Source organism: Castor canadensis, chromosome 4, assembly GCF_047511655.1.
Source record: "Castor canadensis chromosome 4, mCasCan1.hap1v2, whole genome shotgun sequence".
In the NCBI taxonomy this organism is placed as follows: Eukaryota; Metazoa; Chordata; class Mammalia; order Rodentia; family Castoridae; genus Castor; species Castor canadensis.
Genome location: NC_133389.1, coordinates 19,686,138 through 19,703,187, shown reverse-complemented (window position 1 = coordinate 19,703,187; position 17,050 = coordinate 19,686,138). Strand labels below are relative to the sequence as shown.

The 17,050-nt window shown below is 42.4% G+C and overlaps 1 protein-coding gene across 2 annotated transcripts in view; it reads right to left on the bottom strand.

Annotated features, from left to right (window-relative positions):
- Atp8b1 (ATPase phospholipid transporting 8B1) overlaps nucleotides 1–17,050 on the bottom strand; it is a 122,887-nt gene that overhangs the window by 36,854 nt on the left and 68,983 nt on the right. Inside the window, exons 3-8 of one of the 2 annotated variants that reach the window (XM_020170523.2) lie at nucleotides 7,685–7,782; nucleotides 6,369–6,482; nucleotides 3,586–3,684; nucleotides 3,413–3,474; nucleotides 1,459–1,531; nucleotides 1,288–1,358 (exon numbers count right to left, since the gene is read on the bottom strand). In XM_020170523.2, coding sequence (XP_020026112.1) covers nucleotides 1,288–1,358; nucleotides 1,459–1,531; nucleotides 3,413–3,474; nucleotides 3,586–3,684; nucleotides 6,369–6,482; nucleotides 7,685–7,782 — 517 coding nt within the window. The remainder of the gene's footprint in view (nucleotides 1–1,287; nucleotides 1,359–1,458; nucleotides 1,532–3,412; nucleotides 3,475–3,585; nucleotides 3,685–6,368; nucleotides 6,483–7,684; nucleotides 7,783–17,050) is intronic. The other variant, XM_074069748.1, reaches the window with a different exon arrangement.

Here is a 17,050-nt window from a genome sequence, read left to right as displayed (position 1 = left end):
AACTGAACACCTCACCACTCACTTGTCTACCAAAGCATTGTTTAAAATGCAGCCTCTAGAGTTGGTGGAGTGGCTCAAGTGGTAAGAGTGCCTCTTAGCAAGTGCAAGACCCTGAGTTCAAACCCCAGTAGCAACAAAAATGAAATAAATAATAAAAAGTAGCCTCTGATATTACACCATTCTAAAATGATAATGTAAAACAAACTCATCATAGGCGTTCTGTTTTGCTTCTGCCAATTTATTTCCTAGAGTGAATAACTGGATCACATGTTTCTTAAAGATAATTGGATTCAAGAAAGGAAGTGGTAACCTCACCCCTAATACTTGGCCTGCCCCACCCCGAGTACAAAGGAAAGTAACTGGGTGTTCACATGCAGAGCAGGCCAGGACATACGCTCTGGAGGGCGAGGCTGCCTTGTCACAGTGGGCACCCTTCACAGGCTTCACAAATGCCTACTTAGGGATCTCTGTCTATTAGGAAGCTGACCAGGGGCTCACCATTCTGTTCTGACTGGGTATGTTAGGATTCACATCTTTGTAGGACTCTCTCCCTGAAGGGATTAACAACTGTCTCACTGCTAAGATTGAGTTGTCAACCACTGTAGAGCAAGTAAAGGCCAACTTTTCCCTCACCAGATTTCAGCTCTGCATAAAGTAGGGTGTATATCACCAGAGTATGAGGAACAGAAGGGCACAGGTCACAGGGTCTCGACTGTCACTTACTGTGTGACCTTGGGAAGGCTACTTGAACTTCCTGGGCCTCAGTTTCCTTACAGATAATAATGCTCATTTCATAGAGTAGTTTAAACAATCAAATGAACTAACACATAAAGTGCCTACAACCTGGTAAGCACTCATTGAATCTATTAAAAAGTGGTGGAAAATAGAACTTGATTCTCTTTTAGGTAGTAGCAGAAAAGTCCAAAATCAACAAAGGGAGAATTTAAAATTGCCTATTGGCAAAGACTTTTAAAACCTGTAATTTTTTCTGCAACAGATAACAATATCCTTGGTCATACTTTTTGGTCTCACCACTGCTCAGCAGTTTTTAAGGGATGCAGGCATACCCTGTCCCTGAAGAGTGGAGAAAGGCAGGTATGGGAGTCCAACTCCATAAATGAGGAAGAAAAGAGGCCATTCCATTTGGGACACTGTTGGACCTCCAGTAAGGGCAGAGGCAAGGCCAGATCTCAGGGTTTGCTGCCTGGAATGTGCAGATCCCAGTGCAATGAAAGTGTCACCCAAAGCCAGCTTTGAACCAGATAGGCTTATCTGTGCCACACTCACCCATCTAGCTCAGCTGTCTCCACGTAGCAGAGGCTGTTAGGTTCAGAGCTGGACAGCAGCAGAATGTCAGCCTGCTCAAAACAAAAGGAACGCATAACACAGAGACTCCAGGATGAACTGAGCACAGGTTGGTGGGGACAGGCAGGAAAGAGACAGAACTGGTTCACTTACTGGTATAAAATGATTCTTTTTCAGTCGGATGACATCTCCAACTTTAACATCTTTCCACTTGGTAATTTTGAACCTAAGTGTTAAAAATAATGAGTTTATTGGGTTTTTTAAAGGTTCAGATAAAGAAATTATCATGCTTCCTGGATGTCAAAGATTCTGGAAAAGGTTTGCTAGGAGCTGACCATTTTAATGATGTAACCGCAATGAGTGGCCAGGAGTCACTAATGTAGTGACTTTACTGTGTTCTTTCCATCCTACCTCATATTAGGAAACGTTCACCGGAGCCTACTTCAATGTGTGGCAGGGAGACATTTGCCACCCCCAAACCAATTTTTGCTCTTGTCTTGCTTTCCTTTCCTACCCTTCCCTTTTCCTGTTCTCTTCCTTCTCTGTCATCCATCACTTGGTCAGTGCTGGTCCCAGGACAGGAACACATTATAGCTCCCCCATGGGCCACCAAGAATCCTCATGAGGCTTTAGACCTATTTAAATTATCTCCCTAATAAATACACACCACTTTTATAGTAAGTATATAAGGATATTGGTAAAATGAAAAATAAAATGAGATGACCATATCCATAGGAAACACATTTAAATTTCTAACATATCAATACTTTTTTAAGTTTTAAAACTTTGTTTTAAACATTTTCACGTTTGCAAAAGTTATACCTAACAAACACGGTGAACCCACTATAACGAAACACATTAATTTTTTTAGAGGCAAAACTCTCATTACCGTGTTTGTTCTCCCTTCTATTTGTGAATGAAAGAAACCTGGAGATTTGAAAGTCATTTTAAATACATGTTTACACATAGTTTCCCTAATTTTATAAGAATTTAGCACATATTTCTGAACCCCAAGATTTTTTTTTTGACCTGGTTTATCTTCCAATAAATGGTATTAAAGTCAGTCCATATTTTATTATCCCTAAGATTATAACTTATAAATATGCATGTGACTATCAAATGACAAATGGACATGTTAACACCTCTTGTCCCCACTCTTTGGAAGTAACAGAGGCCATTCTGCTGGCTTATTCCCTGTGATGTTTCAATTTCCTTTGCAGAGGTCCCTGTGCCCTGCTGGAGCTGCATCGCCAACTCCAAGTTCAAGGCAAATCAGACCTATTCTTTACCAGTGTTATTAGCTATGCTGCATGTTAAACAGAGTTATGTGAGATGGTTATGAATTTCATCACCATTAATAATATTGGCTCGAAGTAATTCCAAAGGGAACTTCCAGACCAGAATCCACTCATTTGCAAGGGGGGAAAAGCCATGTCAACATATTAATAGCTTGATGACATCTATTTTCATAGATGCAGTGGAAGTATGGCTTTAAATTAGGTTATTTTTCTCAGTGTTGACACATTAAAAAGTCTTTGAATTGAGCCTTAGTACCTATTTTTAGCACTTGAGTTTGCAGTTCTGCCTTGAGGCTCTTATTCAAAAAGCAACTCATTTCTGATCCCTGAATTGCTACCTTGGTCACTATGTTTATTATTACTGAGCACTTTCCGTGTGCTGGAGTCATGACAGTGTCCTCAAGAAACTTAAAGCCAGGACAGGACGAGAGACACTTACACAAAGAATTCTAATACAATTCACATAATAATAATATGAAAACAAAATGTCTTGCCAGTTCATGGTGGGGAGAAGACCTGCATGAGCAGAGCCCTAAAAGGGACAGATTTGGGAGCGGTAGAGGCGGAAGCAGCCCACTGGAGGGGTTATGTAAGTGCCCAGCTGGTGAGGGCATGTCACTCAATTGTGTACAGCCCTGGGGTCATGAAGGTGATGTGATGTCTTTGGAAGTTACGAGGTGCTTTGAAATTAAAGAGCTAATGTACTCATAGACTTCTACCATCTAATAGTTCTCTCTTAGGGTGTTTCTAGACATCTTTACACATGACATCATTGTAACTAAATTACCAGTTGAAGAAAGCATAAGTACCTGCCATCCTTGATGACTTCACATGTCCTATTGTTGATTTCCTTATCCATTTTATGGCGAGCCTTTGGAAGGGAGATGAGGAAACATTTTAATCATCTCAGTATGCAAAGTATTAACGCCAAACTATTGTCCGCTCAGACCAGTGAGTAGAAAGTTGCAGGAGAACTCCTTACCACGTCGTCCACTAGGTCTTTGATTGCAGTGATGCCCAGCACCAAAAGTAGAGGCACAAGAGTGGTGTACCATGCCAGGGTGGAGATTTGAGGAATTGACTAAAAGCAATGAAAAGGTTTATTTTTTCTTTTTTTTTTTCATTTTTCTTTTATTATTCATATGTGCATACAAGGCTTGGGTCATTTCTCCCCTCTGCCCCCACCCCCTCCCTTACCACCCACTCTGCCCCCTCCCTCTCCCCCCCCTCAATACCCAGCAGAAACTATTTTGCCCTTATCTCTAATTTTGTTGTAGAGAGAGTATAAGCAATAAAAGGAAGGAACAAGGGTTTTTGCTGGTTGAGATAAGGATAGCTATACAGGGCATTGACTCACATTGATTTCCTGTGCGTGGGTGTTACCTTCTAGGTTAATTCTTTTTGATCTCACCTTTTCTCTAGTACCTGTTCCCCTTTTCCTATTGGCCTCAGTTGCTTTAAGGTATCTGCTTTAGTTTCTCTGCGTTAAGGGCAACAAATGCTAGCTAATTTTTTAGGTGTCTTACCTATCCTCACCCCTCCATTGTGTGCTCTCGCTTTTTATCATGTGCTCAAAGTCCAATCCCATTGTTGTGTTTGCCCTTGATCTAATGTCCACATATGAGGGAGAACATACGATTTTTGGTTTTTTGAGCCAGGCTAACCTCACTCAGAATGATGTAAAAGGTTTAAATATGTGCCCAGGAAGGCATATTGAAGTTACAGGTTAGTTTGCTAATTCTAAGCTTGTGAATTCTAATTTCCATCATCACACAGAACTACAACCTGCAGAACATGTCAGACGAGGCATTTAGGCATCCAGCCAACCTCTTTCTGGTGCCACTCTCTACATTCTAGCCACCTGGAACAGGACCGGGAGGACAGTGGCTCCTGAAATAATCTTGTTGTGATGCTACCTGGACACCAAGGAGGTTTTGGAACATGATATCCCAAAGAGAAATTGCTCTGAATTTTCTGTGAAAATCATAGTTAACTGAAGGCGGTGGGGTGGGGGTGGGGGAGGAAGTGACTCTTAACCGGACATACTAGGTTGCTCAACCCGTGGTTCCTGGGGGTCCCACGATGCAGGCAAAGTTGGCAGTAGGAGGTGGCTGCCTCTAAAAGGTAGTGATTAGGTAGCACCTTTGGGGGAGCCTGAAGAGAGTACACCTTCTTTCATGATCATTGCTGCTGGTCCAGCCAAGGAAGGGGCTGGCCTGAGTAAGTTCCACCTCCATGAAGGCAGCCTGCCAGTTTGAATGGACAATTAGGAAGACTGGGAAGTGAGTTTAATAAAGACCTCTTGTAACCATCCTTCGGATCACTGGGCCACATCTCATAGGGTTCTTTGAAGTTAAGCTCCTGGATCTGGCCCTGTCCAGCTCTGTACATACAGGCTTTGGGACCACAAGCAAGTTACTTTACCTTCTTAGGCCTCTGCTTTTCTTTGCAAAATGGGAGTTAGGCTGGTACCTATCTCATAGAATACCAGGGTTCAGGGAGTAACGATGCAAGTAAAGGCAGGTAAATAGCCAGAGTCTATTAATTACTGTTACCCTAACATAGATGGCTGCATCCTACGAGGAGGTACTTGGGACTTGTTAGAAAACAGATCACTGCCCACAACATAACTGTGTGACTCTCCCCTCTTCCCTCTAGAAGGAAGTAAAGGCAAAGTAGCCCACTGACCATACCGTAGTATACTATAACTCCCAGTGTGCTCCTCTGCACATGCCTGTCTAAACATCTGCCCTTGATAACACCACCATCCTTCACAACCAAAGAAACAGGTCCAGTCTACCAAATCTGTCAAGCATTCACTTCTCCCTAGTGTCTCCTTCCCCTTTTCTCTCCACTCTGCACATCCTCACCCCCCCATCCCTGACACACATGCTCGCTACCATTTTATAAAACTTTACTGTGCAAATCCCAGCAGTTGGACTGACATCTAAATTCAACCCTTGATGTACAGAATCTTATAAAGTCAAGTGGGTATGTTTTGTGATCTGCACATCAGGTACTAAAGGTTGAATCTGTGCCCTAACTGACATGTGTAGGGTCCCTTTGATTATAGCAACTGTTCCTATACAGATGAAAGTCTTGCTCTCCAGATAAGTGAATCTTTTACTAAATAAAAAGAAAAATGAGAAAAGATCTTTTCTAATGTAAAACCACCTCACAAAAATAACATAAGAAAGGCAATAATATTCGTGGGGAAATTAGGCAAAAATAAGGGACAAAAGCTAGGCATTGTTGTGCACACCTGTAATCCCAACTGCTCCAGAGGCAAAGGTAGGAGGATCACAGCCTGAGGCCAACCCAGGCAAAAGCTCAAGAAAAGGAAACTAAAGCAAAAACAGGGCTGGGAGTATGACTCAAATGGTAAAGTGCTTGCCTAGCAAGTACAAGGCTCTGAGTTCAAATCTCAGTACTACCAAAAAAGTAAATAAGGGACAAACACAAAAATAGGTTTAATTGTAAGGTGCAAATAATTCTACAAAGTGAAGATTTTTAGCTTTATTCACTTTAGGGATACAGTTTTAACATCAGTACAAAATCAAATTTTGATAAATAGAATTAAAATAGCATTTCCACTTGTTCCCTGCTCAAACCCTGACTGGTTCTGTGGATGAGGTGCTGGTCCCTTATGTAGAAATCCCTGATGTTGATATAAAACAGTTTCAAGAGGTCCACGTTATATGTGCAAACTTAAATGTTACGGACTCATCAGAGTTCACACAGATTTCAGGTAGCAAAGGGCATTACCTGTAAGATAAGTAGAACCAGGAAATAGGAGTTGGCAGCTCTCTTAAACTGCTCAAACAAATTCATGGGTAGAAAGGTAAATGCGTTGTACTTGTATGTTTTAATTGCATTATTCTGTTGGAAAAAAAATAAGAAAGTCATTCCAAATGATGTCATCAAGGAAACACATTTGCAAAAATCATTATGTCCCATGGCCCATAGTGACCCAAGGCTGTAATCTATCAGTTGGAAGGATACCAAGATTTCTTTTAAGCTTTTAATTCTAGCCAGGCTCAAAATGACTTCTTGGAGTCAATGTCAGAGAGAGTAATATGATATAGTCAGCAGACTGTGACCTCCCAGATCCCGCTGTCAGGTGCCTCCATCCATTAGAGCCTCTTAGCACGTGGGGGAAAGGTGGATGTCAACAGAGTAGAGCAGGAAAGGAACATTTATTAGGGAGCGGGTGGCAGCTACTGTGTAAGACAGAGTAGAAGATAGTCTTGTGGATTGATTGTATCCCACCCCAAAATATGCTCAAATCCTAACCTAGTACTTGTTAACAGGATCTTGTTTGCAGTTATATCAAGATGACATAATTGGAATGGGGTGAACCCTAGGTTAGAGACTGGTGTCCTTGAAGAAGTGCGGGACTTGAGCACAGAGACACACAGGGAGAATACCGCTTAGAGAAAGAGGCAGGACTGGAGTGCTGTGTCTACAAATCAAGGAAAGCCAGGCATTGGGAGCAACCACCTGAAGGTGGGAGAGGCATAGAACTGATTCCGAGTGTCTCCAGAAGGATCCAACCTGGCCAACACCTTGACTTTGGACATCTGACCCCCTGAACTATGAGAGAATAAACTTCTGTTGTTCCAACTTTCCCAGTTGTGGTACTTTGTTACAGTTAAAACAGACCCCTTACAACATTTAAATCCATACTTAACAGGTGTTCTTTATCATATTTCAAAGGAAATAAGCATTTTTAGGTGAAAATATCTTTAAAATCTCTAAAACTATCCTGGGCAGAAGAAAGGGGAAATATTAAATTCCTTTCCTACTTGTCACTTTTTAAGGCTTTCATAACAATACTTTATAATCTTTCATAAGATAATTTTAACAGAGCTCTGCACAAGTTTTAATGCACATAATTCTCTCTTGTTTGGTTGTAGTCCCCCCCCACCTCCAGGAAAAATGACATTCAATAGAACTAATGAGAATTGTTAATGGCCCCGGACTGATGTTACCTGGGAGGCAGGTGTTACATGAAGCTGGCAGGCATGACAGTGACAGTAAAAAACTGGACTTTAATAAAAATAATTTAGGAATCAACTGACCGCATATTTGCTTTCCTTAACACAGAAGAACTTGGTGTTCATAAAATGAGGTTGTTCGTGGAACTTTCTATCATTTGCTTTGACTTGCCAAGTACAATCTTTAAAAGAGAAAGAGAAAAAAAGTAACATAAGTAGAAAATAGCATCGTTGTGGAAGGAATCATATTAGAGTGAAGTCAATCAAGTGAATCTGAATCCAGCATGACTCATGTGCTTATCAAAAGGGGGGAAATTTGGACACAAGGACAATGATATGAAGTCACTTGGAGAAGATGACCATCTCAAGCCATAAATAGAGGTCTAGAATGGATCCTGCCATCACAGTCCTCAGAAGGAACCAAAATTGCCGACACCTTGACATTGGACTTCCAGCTTCCAGAGCTGTGAAAAAATACATTTTTTTGCTTAAACTACCCAGTTTGCAGCCCTATCAAAATAATAACCATCTTGTGACTTGACCAATTGTTCATAGAACATTAAAATTGTAAGACAGCAATCCACATCTAAACATGGCCCAAACAAAAAAATATTAGCAGCTGAATTATTTTTTCAACCCCAATGTAATATTTGCATTGCATTAAATATTTAGTTAATGAGTAAATCAAAGAAGGAAATTGACAAATAATTCAACACTTCTGAGTCCTGATTTTTGGTATGTGTTGTGCTCTGCGTTTCCCTGAGGAACAGTATCTATCATCTGTCTTTCCAAGTTCATTTCTTGTCTTTCAGGCTCAGTTCATTCTACTGCTATCTAAATTCTAGGGAACTTTAGAAAGTCTATGGGTTCTCTGCTGCTGGGGACATTTCTTACCAAACAGGTGTCTCATTAAATGTTTCTCCTACCTTTTTCCACCACACAACTCTGGCTAACCTGATTTTCCCTACAGTGGTTCCCCCAGTCGTGGGAAGAGATCCTCTTCTCTTCTATTTATAGAATATACTCAACTCTTCCAACGCCTTTGTGTGCACCTCCCTGTTCACTGATCACATACATCTTGCTCCCTCCCACTCTGTAGCCACCCACATTCCTAACTCTGCTTATCATCCTGTGTGGAAGCTCTTGGTGCCAACCCCATCCTGAGTCCCTCCCTGAAGGCCATGGCCACTGCACTCTTCCTGCCTTTGCCACAAACTGAGGCATGTCCATGGGTGTTCCCAGTTGGGATGGCCTGGGTTCTGCTGAAACCCTCTACTAGTGGCCTCATGAGATAAATGTGTTTTCTCCCATAGCCCAAGCTATCTTCCTATGTGTCTGAAGGGGGCACAGCTGCACAGCAAGTTGGCCAGCGCCAAGCTTCATGGGTGGTTGATATTTCACATGGTCACAGGCCAGCTTCAAGATAGATAGCCTGGCCATGATCAGTATGCTTGTCATAGCCCATGTGTGGTTGGAGCACCAACATGACACCCTGTGGTGGGCGTGAGGCCCACAGGCTCCTTGTATCATTGGTTGTACATATTAGTCATGTCTGCTCTTTTGCCAATCTGGATGAGGCTGCTCCAAAAACTGGTGGATGCATAACATAGTCCCCTTGGACACTTGTCCCCTCTGGATGTATTGAACAAACCAGTGCACTGATCTCTCACAGCTGTCCTTGACAGCTCTGCTTTTGCCTTTGGATCCTGAAAAACAGCACCAGCTAAAGGGAGGGACTGTAACTCAACCCAGGGTCAGTTGCCTTGACCCAAACCTCACCACATGGCAGCTTTGATTACAGCCTTCTGTGGCCTGTCCCTTACCACTGTCACTCTAACACACATATCTTTATCTTCCCCTCCATCAGCTACCCCTCTGTGCAGAGCCACTCCACAACATCCCCAGGGATAAGACTGACCCTGACCTTGGGGATGAGGTGTATGTGCACTTTGAGGGTGGACAGAATCAGTTCTCCATCCCTTACACTCATTCTACCCCCCAGCCAAGCCAGTCAGAGGGACTGCAATGACATTACTGCCCCCACATCGTGGCCACAGATGCCAGTCCTTCTCCCCTCCCCCAGGCTGCTTCCTAGAGGAGACTGGAGCATGACAAGCTTGTCCTTATATCCCACTCTCCTCCATGTATTTTGTACACAGTGGCACCCCAAATACTGTCTGAATGAACAGAAAAAGAAAAATCCATAAACAGCAAGGTGCAGCTTATTTCAGACTTTAGGAATAAAGTCTGTCCATCTCAATGGGTGACCTGTCAGTGAAGCCCAGCACTGAATGCAAATTTAAGCCAGAGGGATCATCCAGCACAGAGATGTCTAACCTGGCAGTGAGGCCACATGCACTGGGGAAACAGATTCCCATTCCTCTGGTTTGTCTTTGCCTACCCGCTCTGTCATCTGCTGTCCCATGATGTTTGTTAGCTCTACACCTAACATGTTAGTCCTTACTGTGTGTCAGACATGATGCCAAGTAGTGCACACCTCTATTTTACAGCTGTGGGAACTGAGGTACAGGCAGGATCAGCAAGCTGACCAGTGGTAGAAGAATTGGAAATCAAACTGTAGCAATCTGAGCCTCAAGTGCAGCCAGCTTGCCCTCCACCTTGCTGCACAGGTGACTCAAGAGCCACACCATACTAAGAACCACTCCGCCAACAAGCGCAGGATCAACCTTTCCACGACTGTCCCAGCATGTATCCAAACCTGGTCTCCTAATCGGACGGTAAAAGCCCATTGCTACCATGAAGGCTCAAGACAAGCCACCCACCCATCAGTAGTGAAACCCGAGGAAGCCCCTCTCAGCATCAAGTTGACTGTGATTGCATGTGCAGGTGAACTTCCCCCAAGTGACACATGTGTCACACAGACTCTGTTGAAATTAACAACTGGTACGGCACAACCATTTTTGGAGATGGGAATATATTAAGAAAGATTTCTAATAAGGGATTATAAAACGATCAACTTTGTGACAATTATAAAAATAGAGATACCATACTTTTGAAAATATCACATTTCTTCTTTGCAAATGACTCATTTTTCATCCTCCCACTCTTTAGAAAATATAGATGACACTACAAGAGGATCGAGTGTGGACTGCTGAGGAACGCAAATAATTAACCCAATTACTTTTTTCCACCACAATACCATTACTGAACACTTCTCTTGCAGCACTTTGGCGGCCATTCATCAGGTAATCATCACTGTTGTGTTATGACAAATGGAAATCTTTCTAGCTCAAAATCAATTTTATCAAAAAGGAAAGTGAAAATGGAGGTATAAAACCATAAGCACCATAATAATGTCTGCAATCAGAATGTTTCTTTTTCATCAAAGAAGAGCTCTAAAAGAAGTAGGTAAAAAAGACTTTTCATAGGGTAATCTCGAATCCATTCTATTTTATGGGAACTTACATTTGCATGTGGAGGTTTTGTTGGTTGCTTTCTTTGTTTTGGGGGGTATTTCTTGTTTTTTGTTTTTTGAAATAGGGTCTCACTATGTAGCCCAGGCTGGTCTCAAACACTGGGTCTTCCTACCTCAGCTTCCTGAGTGCTGGGATTGCAGGCACATACCACACATCTGGCTACATGGTTTATTTCAGCTCATAGGTGACTTGTGATACATCCCAGACACTGATGCTCTAGAACACTACTGTTCTAAATTTCAGGAAGGCTGAGACAAAAAACAGATAAGATTCATGCAAAAGAGAGAAAAGGCCGTGATAAGCATTAAAAAGTCAATTTTAGGAATATGCAGGAGAGCGATGTGTGTGGCCCACGACTAAATCGCAGCAGTTGGGAGGCAGAGGCAGCAGGATCACAAGTTTGAGGCCAGCCTGGGTTACATAGTAAGACTTTGTTATTTTGATTTTTGTTTCTTTTAAAAGGAAAATAAATATCCAGGAAAAACGAATAAGCCATCTTGTTGACGAGCTGAACATGAGAAGTGTTCTCTCTTGTTGTTATTGCCTTCTGGGTTTTTTCTTTTCTTTTTATTTTTTTCCAGCAGTAGTGGGGTTTGAACTTGGGTCTTCATGCTTGCTAGGCAGGAACTCTCCCACTCAAGTCACTCCTCCAGCTTGCTTCTGTTATTTATTTATTTATTTTTTAGTTTTAAGTTTTTCAATTTAACATATATGAATAATACAAGTATATTTTACTGTGATAACTCCATACAAGAGTATAGTGCACGTTTAACAAGTTTACCCCCTCTTTTATATTCTCATTTCTCTTCTCTCTCTTTCCCCATAGCAAGCTTTCTCTCTCTTCCTTTAGTCCCTGTCTTGTGGCTCTTTAAATTCTCTTCTTAATGAAGCTCCCAGCCAGTGGTTACTTTATCTGGTCCCGGCCCTAAGCTACACCCTCCTTTCAGCCCAGGTTTATTTAGATGCTTTATTCAGAGGGTAGTTTCCAAGCTCACATAGGAGCAGGGAAGGCTTACCAGAAATGACCTCAGTCTCTTTAATTTTATAACACCTTGGGGAGCTGTAGAAAAAGTACCCAGTGTGTCTCTATTTGAGATTTAACCACAAGAGTATTTCTACTAAATTTCAGAAACATGGTTGCAGTCAAGTAATCAATAGCCCTATTTCTAGTTGAGGCTCCTTCTTTGGTCTAATTCAGACAAATCAATGAGCAGGCAAATTGATATCTTCTTCTGATTCTTGCCCAAGGTTTGAACTAATTGTTTGAACAGTACTTTAGAGACCATAAAAATGTGGAAATGGTGTTCTGTGGTCACATATACTTGGAAAATACATTTGAATCCCTTTCTTGGACATTCAACAGACTCACTGGTACATTAAAGGCTCTGAGAAGTCCTGAAGTAAAAAGGAACTTATTTAACCCACCTTAAAAAAAAAATCAATGGAACCACAGGCATTATCTTTTAAAATGTTCATAAAATACCTATTAATATGATTTGAAAAATGCTACATTAATGTGCACAGCTTTAGGAAGGATAACAAAACAGCATTTGGAGGTATTTGCTTTTTTGATCAAATATGTATCAAATGCCCACTTGGTTCAGAGAACTTTACTGGACACTTGGACCACAAGGCTAATTTACAGAAAAAGAAGGCATCTTATCCCACTTTCTAGAGTTGGCAAAGAAAAGAGAAGAAATTATAAGTTTACCAGCAAAAAAACCCACCTTTACTATATGGCCCTTTAGTTAAAAGCTAGAAAGACAACTAACTAACCAGAGAAGCAGTTAACATCACCCACATGTGACTCCATATCATCCTGCTGTCTAGTAAATACATCTAAACACTATGTGATGCCCAGAGTGTTCCCACACTCACCAAGTCCTTTGATCATTGCCATCTGGCAAAGGAAGTAAGCTTAGTTTGCACCATCCTCTTTGCTGGCTCTGAGTTCTTATTTACAGAGCCACCAGCAACCAAAAACCCTGCAACAGATGGTACAAACCACAGCAACCAGGAGAGCAGAAGGATCAAAAGCTGAACACAATAGCAAGAAGAAAACAAACAACCCAAGAGAGAAATGGGTACAGGATAAGAATAGGCAGTTCATACAAAGGGACTCTACCAAAGTCCACACCAAGTGGCTCTACCAAAGGTGAAAAACCACACAAGTTCAAAGAGTAGCACAATTCTTTATGGAAGTACCAATGTCTACCTTATAATGACAAAATAATGCCAAAGATTAAAGAATCCAATCACACACTGGGTTGAAGAGGACAACATCAGCCTTTAGGTATCCTCTGTGGACAGAAATTTGGCCTTCTCTCAAAATTTATCATACACACACACACACACACACACACACACACACACACACGGAACAATCCCACATCTAGGCTTATCCTAGGTCTATACTATCCTGGCGTGGAGGAATGACATATACAAGGCTATGCAAATGCAGCCAAGCTTATCAGAAAGATTAGAAATAAACCAAATGCCTACCTGGGGCAGCTAGTTAAGCATTCATACAATGAAAGCCTGAGTAGTCAGGAAAAAAAGATGAAATGGTTCTATATGCATAATAGGGAAATTCTCCAAAGTACATGGTTAAGTGACAAAGGCAGAAGAGAGACACGCAGACCCAATACAAAGTATGAACACCATACACACATATGCACAGGTTTAAAAGTACACATGGGTGTGTGTGTCCTACACACCTCTGAAAGGACCTCTGAGAAACTAGTAGGAGTAGTGTCTGGGAAAGGAAAATGCCTGGGTAAGGGACAAAACGGGCAGAGGGAGACTTCTTTCCACCCTCTGCTCCTATATAATTAAATTCATTTGCATGGATTACCTTCAAAAATGACTGCAAAAATATGTTTGCAATTCTATTAAGCAAATGTGTAATATATACATACATAATGTATATTATTATATATAAATATAGTATACAATAATATGTATGTGTTTATTTATATTATATATAAAATTCCAATGGCAATGAGATGGATGGGTGAGAATAAATTGAGAGTAGAAAATACTGGGGCTGGAGATGTAGTATAGTGGTGGAGTTCCAGCACTGGGTTGGGTGGGAGGAAAATACTGGAAAAGATGGAATTCTACAGAGTCATGGAAGTGAATCATATCTGCTCTCAACAATATGGGTAAATCTTAAAAATATCTTTGAGTGAGGACCAATATAAACTGTTCCACATATACAGAAAATTAAAAACCATGCAAAACTAAACCACAGCATTTATTCATACGTGTAGGTGGGAAAAAATAAAGAAAACCAAAGGAGATATTGCTATAAAAATGAAGGTGGAGGTTACTTCTTGGTGAGGAAGGTGGAAAAAAGGAGGGTGATGACTATGGAGGGACGTTAGGGGGTCCTTTGGGGTCACGGGTCATGTGCTCAAGCTTGATGTAGGAGATAGTTAGACATGTGCTCATTTAATAACTGTTCAATTCTATGCTTGTGTTTTATGCACTTTTCAGTATCCTAAAATATAAAAAAGGCAGTAAATCAGAAATAGGCAAGACTAAGCCCTAAGGAAAGACAGAGCTAGAAGGAAAGTAGTCCAACTGCTGATGATGGTGAGAATTGAGTAGAGGTGACAGAACTTAGTCTTAGCCAAAAGGAGGAGAGAATCAGTGCTCTAACAGGTCAACAAGCCATGCTCTCCTGAGGGGCTCTGGTTGGGTTTGGTCTGGGACAGAGTCAAGTTGTCAGAAGATGAAGGGGTTGAGGGAGGTAGAAAGAAAAGCACAGCCTGTCCTCCTTCACCCCTTTGGCCAGGAGGGGCCCAACCTCTCTCAGGTTACTGAGCCCTAACTAGCCCGAGTCCTTTTACTTCCCTTGGGCCCAGCACAGCAGCTGCTTAGTCAACAGGCCACAAGGGGTAGAACAGAAGGTGGCATCAGATCACAGGATTACCCTGCCCAGGGAATGGGTGGAGCTTGTCCTCCTGGTGTCAGGGCTTCTAGTTTTCCAAAATTAGGCTCAACTTCTATCCACATCTATGGTGGGTGAAATCCGTGGATGGACAAAGTACAAGCTGGCTGCTGTAATAATGATTGTTTGTAGCAGTGGTTCTCAAAGGGAGGGTTCCAGGTCCACCACCAGCAGTAGCACCTGTTCCCTGCATGGACTCCTTTTTTTGAGGCAGGGTCATGCCGTGTTGGCCAGGCTGGCCTCACACTCGACATCCTCCTGCCTCAGCTGCTGTGTAACTCACGTGACTCACCATCTGACCATCTAACTCTCGTCTCTAAAGCCCTCAGGTAGATGCTCCTTCTCTTGCTACAGTATCCCAGGTCCCTGCCCGGCTCCTGGCTGTTCTGTCCCTCCTGTTCTGTGGTCCAGCTTGTCACATGTGAACATTTCCTGAATTGTCCTAGCCTTGTGGTTTTGCTGAAATACACTTCCGCCTTTCTCTTCCTCTATTACTGCTGTAAGAGGTAGCTTTTTGTCTGTTTTTGTTTGTTTGTTTGTTTTGTGGTCTGGGGATTGAACTCAGGGCCTGTGCTTGCTAGGAAGTAACTTATCACTTGAGGCACACCCCAATCTTTTTGCTTTCAGTTTTGTTTTTCAGATAGGGTCTTAAACTAACTTTGGCCCAGACCAGCCTCAAACCTCAATCCTCCTCCTCCTCCTCCTCCTCCTGCCTTTCAAGTGGCTGGAATTACAGGTGTGTCCCATTATGCCCACCCTCTGTGGTAGCTTTTAAGAGTCAATGCAAGCCAGGTATGATGGCACACACCTATAATCCCAGCACTTGAGGCTGAAACAGGACAGCAAGTTCGAGGGCAACCTAGCTTGGATGGACTACATGGGAAGTGTGTTGTGGGATATTGGGCAGATATTGAAGTGGCAGTACAGAAGAAAGAACCTACAAAGGCATATACAAGGCCCAGGGAGAGTAATGTTTCAGAAGAGAAAGGTTCTGAGTGTCACACCAGGGCAGGTGTGTCCATAGGAAAGGATAAACAATGCCCAGTGATTTGGTGATCATAAAAGTACACTGGTGACTTCTAAGATAATTTTCTTATGGATGGGTAGCTGAAGGGGGGGTTTGACTCAACAGAAGATGTTTTTAGGTTGGGGAGACCAAGACAAGTTTGGGGGTTGAGACAAGGGACTAGGAGAGAGAGAGGGAGGTAAGTGGTATAGGAAGAGGGATGGCTGATGGCAGGAGGATGCAGAGGAGACAGAATAGAGTATAATCCTCTTTCCTGGTGTTAGAAAGGAGGAAGGTTGGGTGAGGGTCTTAACGTTTCTTGTCAAGTGGCCCAGAGTGGAGCACCTCGGAGCGGACAGTGAAGGTCCAAATAGCCTTTGAGTAGTGGCAAAAGGAGCTACTTGGGGCAGATCTGAGGGTGGAGTCAGGATTTCATTGCATCTATCTGCTTGATTGTTTGGTATTTAGAACATTCAGCTCTGTTGGCAAGAAAAAAAAAAGCCCAATAATTGATAGATTGAAGGCAAAGCAAAAGAAAAATGCTCTGGAAACAGAACAAAAGAAAAGAAAAATGACAATTGTGGTCGTTGTCCTGGACCTTTATGACTCAAAGTGTGGAGCAGCTGCTGTCACCAAGGATCTGGCTAGAAATGCAGTCTCAGGCCACAGCTCAGCCCCATAGTACAGACCCAGATAGGTCCCCATGCTCTAGATTCTGGGATACTGCTCCAGAAAGACCCTATTAGAATCCCTAGACCAGGGCTCCAGCCCGGGGATTCCACTTCTGTCCACCTAGGTGGACCCCACAAAGTTCCCAGGGGGTGTGATTTGCAGACCAGGTTGAGTTCTACCACCCAAGAACACTGGTTCTCACCATGCTGCTGCCTCTATACCTGAGGTGACAAAACCTCTCAACTGACTATTTTCTCCCTGAAGTGACACATCCATGAGGAAGAGGGTGTGATCAAAGGAGGTCTTTGACTGCTCCTTCACCAAAAATGTGCATAAGACCCCCTGGGAATGTTGTCACCAAGAGCAACCCCAGGCTCTGC